This window comes from Podarcis filfolensis (genome assembly GCF_964270895.1).
Source record: "Podarcis filfolensis genome assembly, chromosome: 6".
In the NCBI taxonomy this organism is placed as follows: Eukaryota; Metazoa; Chordata; class Lepidosauria; order Squamata; family Lacertidae; genus Podarcis; species Podarcis filfolensis.
In genome coordinates, this window is record NC_139609.1 from 49,852,245 (window position 1) to 49,862,096 (window position 9,852).

At 47.7% G+C, this 9,852-nt stretch overlaps 1 protein-coding gene across 2 annotated transcripts; it reads left to right on the forward strand.

Moving 5' to 3' along the window:
• Window positions 1-627: 627 nt before the first annotated feature.
• KLF17 (KLF transcription factor 17) lies at window positions 628-7,623 on the forward strand. 2 transcript variants are annotated; one of them, XM_083618227.1, is made up of 3 exons: window positions 628-1,733; window positions 3,417-4,398; window positions 5,116-7,623. In XM_083618227.1, the coding sequence occupies exons 1-3, from the start codon at window positions 1,641-1,643 to the stop codon at window positions 5,289-5,291; spliced, it is 1,251 nt and encodes a 416-aa protein (XP_083474353.1). In that variant the 5' UTR covers window positions 628-1,640; the 3' UTR covers window positions 5,292-7,623. The 2 variants fall into 2 exon arrangements, with proteins under 2 accessions (XP_083474353.1, XP_083474352.1); XM_083618226.1 differs by having other exon boundaries at window positions 824-1,733; window positions 3,414-4,398.
• Window positions 7,624-9,852: the final 2,229 nt, after the last annotated feature.

Here is a 9,852-nt window from a genome sequence, read left to right on the forward strand (position 1 = left end):
ATTTGCCCCGTTTGGTTTCTAAACTTGGAAGTCAGACCTTTCTCTTAAATTATTTCACTCAATTCTAATCATTCTTTTTGTGGAGATACCCATGAAACACATTGTGTGCCAAACATTATGTCTATCACCCTGTGTGTTTCTCCTCTTACCTTCTTCCATAGAGGGAAAATCATGCATCAGAACCAGAACTCATTTGCTATAGATGCTACTTCCACAGCAAATTACTGAAGAGGAATAGCAGAACTGTATTTCTAGAGACCCCTAATATCCCTTTACAATGGGCATCTCTGGATTTCTGAACTGAGTCCAAGGGCAGTTATGGAATGCCTTTCTGTGAACTTTTAAGGGGGATTTCAGTCTGCTGTGAAACATTTTGATTGGGTATAGGTTGTTGAGCTCTGCACATGACTTTCAATATTCCTTCTAACACTCTAAGATAAACATGCCTGTTCATCCACCTGATCTGCCTTTCTTATTTCATACCCTTTTTAAAATTTATGAACAATACTGATAGGATGTCCAGTTTAAAAAGAAAAATCAGGACACCTTATAGAAAGGAAGAAAACAATTTAATTTAGACATACAATGTAACAAAGTATAAAGCAGCATAACTGCATAAGACATAACTGCGGGCTTTAATGGGTGTTGGTGTATGTTCTTTGGAACTATGCCATTTTCAGCTGTGGACATTGGGGTGGGGGCACGTAAGATCTTCTTACAGTCCTTCATTGTAGCTGTTTTCTTCTCTGCTTCATGAGATGTTCAGAGGCAAAACACAACTCCCTGACATTGCTATTACAGTTAACTGGGCAACCACCACCTGCACTTCTGTTATTTGCAATCATGCATGAAGAATGACGTCCAAGCTTCCATGCATAGGATCATGATACAAGTCATGTTCTGATAAGGCTGCAGCTTCCCATAGAATCTGGATCCTGACTTTAGTTATAAGCTGTATCTCATATTTATCGACCACACACACACCACCACTCCTTCTAGGAAAAGCAGGGTACAGCATTTGATGTTCTCTGTCTCTCATACACACACTGCAATTTTATCCTCGTATACAACAACCCCTCCTGCGTGGTCTCTTAGCCATCGCCAGTTGGCCAGAGTGGGGATTTAAACATGCCTCTCCGCAAACCCAGGCGGACACTAACTAATCACTAGAGCACCGTGGATCTCGAACAGTAGGCTGCTCTCTCCGAATCGATTTCCTACGAAGTGCCTACCGGAAGCATTCCGTGACAATTGCTCCAGAGTAAAGACCGCTTGCTTAGTAGGTCTGCTTCTGGATCTAAAAAAAAGTGGGAAGGTGCCCCTTCCTTTACCAAGAATGGGATTTTCTTGCTCATTTCCATTTGCTTGTCAACGAGCTTCGACTACAGCCGAGACCTTTGTAGTGGGCGTGGCCGTTTCCTTTGTAATAAATTCCAAAGATGAGCCTCCTGAATATGTAGTTCGCCTCGGCCAATCAGAGCGCACGGGAGCTCAGCTGTTTTACTACTGGAACGCAAGGAAACTTTTTTTCTTTTTTTTTTTGGCGCTTGCAGAAGTTCAGCGCTCGTTCAGTGCCTGGAGGGGAGCTGCCGGACTCGGGGCAGTTTCCTAGCTCTTTCCCGCTCAAGCCACCGTGCAAGATGAGCGCAGCCGTGGAGGAAGCTGTCTTGCCGTCTATCTCCACCTTTGCCGGATTGGTGCCGCTGGAAGACCGGCAGCCCGACATGGTACAGGTGAGGGCGCACGGAACTGTTTGGGAAAGCGCCGGAGGGGCAAGGCGCAAGGAAGACCCTCCCGTCCTTTAAAACTAATATTAACGGAATGGCGCTCCGAGACTATTTGGAGGGGTTGCGGGGCAGGGGCCCTTGGCACCCGGGGACAGTTATCCCGTTCTTAATCGATCCCCGTTGCTCCTCTTGCCGCCGCCAGGATCCAGATGTGTATTTTGGGGTGGGGTCTTAGAAACTCTGCGCGACGGCGCCTTGAGGCTGCACCCCACTCCTAACCTGCCTGGCTTTGCTGGGGAGGTTCCTGGTCTTTGCACTCGTAGGAGGATAAACTACCTTGGATCATATAAAAATGACACAGGTCAGGATCGGCTGCGAGCAATAAGATTTTTCAACGATGTTAATTTAAAACTCTTGCCTGAGCTGTTTGGGGGCACCAACGTTATTGAGGTTTTCGCTTAAAAAAAAGAAAAAGAAAAAACTTATCGAAATTATCTTAAGAATTTTGGAGTGGCACATGCCTTAAACTCAGCTCACAGCTGTGAGGCTAAAATACCGCACTCAGCCTCTTGGAGCGCGGGCAGGATACTAGAATGTATATAAGCGAGTTTTATCCTGGTCCAGGAGTGCGTGCAGAGAGTAAGGGTGGAGTTCCTGATCAGGCTGAATTGATGCCCGAATTGTTCGGTAGCAAAGTTAGCCCCTCACAGTTACTGGAATTCCTACCTGATTTGTGTCCCGATCCTGCGCAGCGTTAGGCACCCCGAGGGGCAGTGCGGCGCGTGCAAGCTCTGGTCGTCTAATAAAGAAACTTTGGGAGAGGGGCATTTTGAAGCCGGAATGGGTGTCCCTACGAAAAAGGCTCTTGGGGAAAGCGATTTTGAGCAGAAAAGCGTGGTAGTGGAGGAGGAAGGTGGTTAAGCATTGCTCTCCCCCCCCCCCACTCCACTTAAAATCTCCCTTTTCTTCTTAAAGGTTGTCACGGCTCCCTTATACGCATATGCGTGTAAAATGTATTTTTGTCCCCACGATCATTTCTGGGCGATCTAACAATTTAAAGGCTAGCTAGAAACAAAAACACCTTGAACATATTTTTGTGGGACTTGGAAAGGATGCAGGGATGAAGTTTTTTTGACGGCGGAGAAATTTAAACTTAACTCTCCGCGAGACGTTTTGGTAAAGACCGCCGTAATCTGCAAAGGACGGAGCGTACCAGTCATATTCCAGCGCGAGGGGCTTCTCGCTGAGCGGAACCAATCAAATATTGGGGCGGGGGCGGAGAGAGGGCGGGGCTAGTGGGGGGGTCAAGTCAATTAACTCCTCCATAATTAACTACATTCCAAGAGGAGATGGGTACATTTTGGAGAGATCAGGAAGCGATCCCGGCTCATTCCTGACTGGCGTACTAGTAGGCTGTGTAGACGCAGGATCCGCTCCTCCGAACCATAGCAAGGGGACCGGGTGGGATCCAGTGGAGCCTAGCAGATTGGTATTAATTCGAAGTGATTTGAGTGCCAGGCGCGCCCTGCCCTTAAACTCATCGGAGAGGGAAGGTGCGCGCAACCCGTTTTTCAGGTTAGGGGGTGCTATAAATAGTGTCTGGATTTGGCTCCCCAGTAGCATGTTTGCGCCTGGCACCTTAACTCTTTCCCCGCCATAACCCCGCTGCTCCTATCCACGCAGCAGCAGCAGCAGCAGAGGATCCCCACCCACGTGGAGGGCGCCGCGACCATCAAGAGGGAAGCGGACGAGTTAGGGAACTTCGTCGACCTGGAGTTCATCCTGGCGCACACCACGAACGGGCAGCCCACGGGGGTGGCGGCGCCCCCGCACCCCAACCCCAACTACCCGTTGCCCGAGACTCCCGAGAGCTGCGGCACCACCTACGACAGCGACAGCTCCAACTACCAGCAGCCCTCCAACAAGTTCGCCGCGTCCTACATGCCCAGCCCGGGCCACAGCTACATGGCCGAGCTCTTCACGCAGGACATGCAACAGCACCCGGCAGCAGGGCCGGGCCCTTGCGAGCTGCAGCGGCGGGAATACACGGAGCTGCGCGCCCCTGGCTTGGCCCACGCTCCCCCAGGCTTAGCTCGGGGCCTATCCATGGAGCACCTGCGCGTCAAGCAGGAGCCGATGGACGGGCAGTCGTGCATGATGAGCGGCAGCCCCGATTGCCTGGGGCCTGCTCCTCTGGACCACAAGCCCCTCCTGATGCAGGCCATGATGCAGCAACACCAGCAGCCGCCCCTCCCGCAGCACGCGCCCTCCGGCTTCCCCAGCGAGCAGATGAGCCCCGCGGCCCAGTGCCAGGTGGCCGGCGACATGCACGCGCAGATGGGAGCCCCCCAGCACTACCCCCGGGGGGCCCACCTCTTCCCGCCCAACTTTGCCGGGCAGATGCAGCCCCAGTTCCGTGGACACTTCAGCGTCTTCCGGGAGTCCTTGAACGCGCACGCCCAGGGCCTGCACGGGCTGCTGGTAACGCCGCCCAACTCGCCCGTCTTGGATTACTATGCCCCGATGGGGCCCCCGGAGGAGTGCAAGCCGAAGAGGGGCCGCAGGTCCTGGGCGCGCAAGCGCACGGCCACCCACAACTGCGAGTTCGCCGGCTGCGGCAAGACCTACACGAAGAGCTCACATCTCAAGGCGCACATGCGGACCCACACGGGTAAGGAGGGCGCAGGGCCCGGGCAGGAGGGCGCGGGGCTGGGAGTGGAGTTTAGGGGGGTGGGGGGTGCGGACCGCCTCGGGTGGGTGGATGTGGGGAAGCGGGCTCGCGGAGAAGGGCTCCCCAAGAGGAGGAGCGGGGCGGGGGAAGCGCGGAGGTGTTTTGTGGGCGCACAAGAGTGTAGCAATGTGGAGAACTGGACGCGGGGCAGACTCGCCGAGTGTGCGAAAACTGGCAGCAAACTCTGCCAGGCTGATCTTATATGACACTTGGGCGTGCTTTGGCCAATCCTGTCTTCCCAGGAATGTGCGGCTTGTGTACAGGGGACGCTGCAGGAGCAGAGCTTGGCAGGACAGCGCCAGTGCGCCTTGTTGCTTTATTCCGCGAATTAAATTGTTTCTGGAAAGGCGCATGCAGTACAATCCTGGGCCTGTTGTTTGCCCGGAAGTTTGTTTACAGAACTCTCCAGTTAAGACCGCTGACTAGGTTTGAACTAATGCTAGTTTGATGTAAAGCGGTTATGTCCAATGTAGGACATCGTTGGGGCCAGTTTTCACCAGGGATGTGAGATCAGTGGAGAGCACATTCCCTGGAATAGACTCACTTGGTCTTTTATTTGGGCGAGTGTTTGCCCCAGGGTGGGTGGAGACAGGGCCATTTGCACTCCTTTTCACCAGGCCAGAAAGTTCACCTTTCTCTCCTTTTCTGTTTTTCCAGGTGAGAAGCCTTATCACTGTAACTGGGAAGGCTGTGGCTGGAAATTTGCACGGTCAGATGAACTAACACGCCATTACCGCAAACACACTGGTGTCCGGCCCTTCCAGTGCCACCTCTGTGACCGTGCCTTCTCCCGATCAGATCACCTGGCCCTGCACATGAAGAGGCATGTGTGAAGCATGGCCTGCTCCCTGGGGCACCTGGGTGGGATGTGGTAGGGATGAAGAAGAGGGGGATGGGACAGGACAACAGGGCAGGGACGCAAAGAGACTCTGAACTCTATTTATGAAGGGATGGAATATTTTCTTATTGGAAGAGGTAAATTATGTATATATTAGTAAAACATTTTAATATTTAAAGAGGAAACCCAGTTGGTTCATCCATGGCAATATGGAAAACGTTTGTGTATTTAAGAGTGAATAGTTACACAGATCTAACTGCAGCAGAGTATATGAAAAATTGCACTGGAAATATTTGTGTGTGGGCACTATAATTGTGGCAGCATATCTCTGCCATTCCCATTCCAAATCTTCAGTGTGCACACAGCCATAGTTCAAAGACTATGTCAATTGCCTCAAGCGAGTTTAACTTTTTAATGTTTTGCTCTGTACAATGGTCTTTATTTTTTATCTTGTAATGTAAAATGCTTGCTCTTGTCGAACTACCTTTTTGTAGTAGGTATCCTTGAGGAAAAGAGGGACAAATTTAAACTTGCTGGCTCCTTTTGTTCAAAGGGATGGTGCCAAAAGGGACAGATCCAAAAAGGTTGGCTTGAACTAAGTTACCCCAGTGAATTAAAACATCTGCATCTCATACTAAATTTTTTTAATCAAAGATAGATTGGGGGGTGGGTGTTACCTCATGTTTTGCCAATGTATATAATGACCAGGGAAGGGACTAGGGGGAAGTCAACTTTTTTCTTTTTTCTAAAATGGTCACTTCTGGAACAGGCTGTAAAACCAAAATATAAACCCTGAACAAAAGGCAAAACTTACTCTGGGAGATCGCATGAGCTGAAGGGTTTCAAGGACCAATGTAGTGCAAGACAATCCTGTTGATACTTAACTCAGAAGCAAGTCCCATTTGAGTTTAATGGGACTAACAGCACAATCCATGCATTCAAAAAAAGCACCATTGAGTTTAGCAAGTGTTCTAAGGTGGCCAAGCTGAAAATGAGGACAGGACTCCGGCACCTTTAATTAGTTGTATAGTTTAATAGTTGTAAGTTGTCACGCAGGCTTACATCTTCTACACAACTTTTATTAAGCAGAGGAATCCTGTCTTTTTTTCCAGCCATTAACCCCAAAGTATGCCTAGATTTGCATTGTTAATTCCCCCTCCCCCTTGTCCTGCTCAGGGATGCTGCTAAAGCATTGCCAAAAAGGCCTTAACATTCAAATACACTTTTTTCCTGCAAAATTGAGATATCGCATATTTATAGGTAAAACCTTGAAAAAGTTGCCGTATAAATGTGTACTACTTCGGTGCTGTCAACCAGCTAAATTTATTGTGGATGCGATCTTTGCTTTCAAGGGCACACTGAAAGCAGTGGGAGCCACTTTTAAATAAGTTTATATAGAATTGTGCTTTGGCTGGCTAACTGTACAATCCTATACGTTTACTGAAAAATAAATCCCACTTTTTTTCAGCAGGGCTTACTCGCAGATAAGTGTGCATAGTACTGCAACCAAACTGTCTTAGCTTTTAACTGACAAGAAGATGTCCATACATCTGCTTAGTTGCAATACCTCTAGGTGCTTTGTGAGAATGTAACATGATTTTCAACCTCTTGTCTTCGTAAATGGGAAAGAAAGCCATCTTTGCTTGCTTCTTAAACAAATGTGTAAGGCAAGGAATGCTCCAAGACTCTTGTAGATTTATGAATTTAACTAGTGACATTTTTGTAAAAGTACAACTGAAAACTATGGTTCTGTTCTTGCAATCATTTGTCCTGAACTGCCCATTCCTTTGCTCAAAGCAAAGATGCTGTTTGGATCATGAAAGCAATCTGTTCTACAAGGCTAATGATTTGGTTGATTAACTGATAACCTTTTAAAATCTGTTTTGGTGTCTCCTTCCAAAGGATGATCATGAAGCCAGGTACTGCTGCAGCTGCAATCCCTCTCCTACAACTGCCATGGCAGCTTTTTTACTTTTCATTTTTTTGTAAAGGGCATTTTTGTCCATTTCTGCTATACTTGAAACTTTCTTTCCAAAGAGAAAAGGACCCTCTCAATATGTAGCTCCTGCAAACAAGTTGTAATTCTTTTTAAAAATGATGTAAATGTATTGTTGTTGTTTTTTGTTGTTGTTTTTTTATAGGCTGGGTAAATGACCTCAGCCCTGGTATGTGCACTGCACCTGTCTGTATTATATTATTAATATTGTGTGTGTGTTTGGCTTGGGCCCATCGAGCAATCTACCGTGCAAAATGTTAGTTTTCTCTATATGCATACCTTTTAAAGATTGTTGATCTGATGCAGACAAATAATAAAAATCTGAACTAAAGTAGTTTATTTCTAATTTAACTGCAAAAAAAATGTGGGCAGGAGGACGGCATCTGAAATGGCGAGGTAGACATCTTTTAAAATAGGAAACTGCTCTTTGTTTCACAAGTTAGGTTTAAAAACAAGCGTGGGGGACCTGTGGCCCTCCAGAAGTGGTTGGACTGCAGCTCTTGTCATTCCCAATCCCTTGTGGCTGATACGAGTTGGGAGTTCAGTAACACTTGGACTAACGAAACCTGCAGATGTGCCAGTTTCAGTTTTCTCCCCATTTTGCTTGGGTGCCTAACACAGACGGAAATTCAGGTATGAGGTGGCCAGGTGCAAAGAGGGATAGGGTTCCTATGCCATTAATAGTTGTGTGGAAGTAAGTGGTGTTTATGTACCTGCTAAAATCCCCACTTTTACACACTTGTTAAAGGCACAGGAGTCCCATCATTGTCTGTAGCTGGCCACCCTACTCAGGAACCAGGATTGTGTTTGCAGCTGTATTAAAAGGAAGCAAGGACTTCTGAGTCTCTGTGATGCCAGGTGGCTAGAGGACAGGTTCCTCCACAAATTCTATCAAGGCTGGGCATGACCCATCCCTCTGGCTCAGCTGAGCTCCCGCACTGGATCTACTGGTAGTTTCACTCCTTGCTAGGCACGAAGGCTTCCTCTTTAAATTAATAAGGGTGACTAAGTTCTGGCAGGTCCCAAGCCCAACAAGCAGGTCTTTCTCCCTCCCTCCCACAGGCACTCATACTCATTTTAAGGGCTGGGCTTGTGCAAACTTGATGCGGAGCTATTAGCACAGGCAAAATGACTGTCCCAAACAAGATGGGTTTCATGAGCTCGGGCTGGAACTGGAGGCCACATCTGAACAGAGGAATCTGTAGGGATGATGGGCTCTGGCCATTCACTCAGTCATCTGGTGGAGGGAGCTTTTCTGTTATAGACTACTTAGCTAGGTGCAGAGTGGGAGGGTGTACATAGCGATCTGTCCTGAGAACTTTGCAGACTTACTAAGGGGTTTAAAAGTAAGGGCAGCTATCCTGTGGGGGGTATTCTAGGGTAGCTGGTTGGTAGCGAGATCTGAAGAAAGCATGCAGTTAGTTGTGTGCATCTTACCAGAAAGGATAACTTTTATTCACTTCTTTGCTGTAACAGAGAGAGCTAGATTCTGCTCATGCTGACGGTGTAAATCTTATTTCGCCCTGCTGGAAGCCTTTGAACTAGTTGTGACTCACTAAATCTAGTGCTGACATGATTTTGGATTTGGTTAATCGCTAGTGCATAACCTGATTTCAAACTAGCTAGTTTGGTGTGCAGATGGCTGGTTTTATACTTGTGTGTTGATAAACTAATTTGGTCCCTTGTGTGAAGGTTGGCCGCCTCTGCTTGAATTTTGAAATATGCTTGTCTGGCTGGATAAATGGAAGATGATCTTGGCCTCAAATTAGATTTTCTAATAGATCCAGGTTTGTGTGTGTGATACTTCTCTAAGGAGTGTCTTTGTTTACAGACCAGAGAAAGAGGTGTGGGATAAGCTGAATACCTGATTAATCAGGCAAGTGTATGTATGTATGTGTGTGTTTGTGAAAGAAAGAGAGAGAGCACCACTGCTCTTGATATTGTTAAGCCTCTTAGTTCCTACAAACATCCTGTAACACTGGAAAAGCTGGATTCAGAGTTTACCTCCCCTGCTCTCAGCAAATATCCACAGCCTGCGATTATTGTGGGGGGGAAATTATGTGGAATGACAGATAATAGAATAATAAAATCTTAGGGTTGGAAGGGACCCCAAGGGTCATATAGTCCAACCCCCTGCAATGCAGGAATCTCATCTAAAGCATCCATGACAGATGACCATCCAATCTCTGCTTAAAAGCCTCAAATGGAGCGTCTACAACCTCCTAACGGAGACCACTCCAATGTCTAACAGCTCTTACTGTCGGAAAGTTCTTCCTGATGTTTAGTCGAAATACCCTTTTTTGTAACTTGAAGCTATTGGTTCAAGTCCTACCTTCCAGAGCAGGAGAAAACAAGCTTCCTCCATCTTCCATGTGACAGCCCTTCAGATGCTTGAAGATGGCTATCATACTTCCTCTCAGTCTCCTCTTTTCCAGGCTAAACATCCCTAGCTCCTTCAGCCACTACTCACAAGGCTTGGTTTCTAGACCCTTGATCATCTTGGTTGCTCTCCTTCTGAAATTGTGCCCAGAATTGGACCCAGTATTCCAGGTGTGGTCTG

Bases quoted from the DNA above. Each gene is read 5' to 3' on its own strand.
- KLF17 (XM_083618226.1), top strand. From the start codon at position 1,641: ATGAGCGCAGCCGTGGAGGAAGCTGTCTTGCCGTCTATCTCCACCTTT. The intron at 1,734-3,413 runs GTGAGGGCGCAC...TCCACGCAGCAG, and splicing joins GGCAGCCCGACATGGTACAG to CAGCAGCAGCAGAGGATCCC. The intron at 4,399-5,115 runs GTAAGGAGGGCG...CTGTTTTTCCAG, and splicing joins GCACATGCGGACCCACACGG to GTGAGAAGCCTTATCACTGT.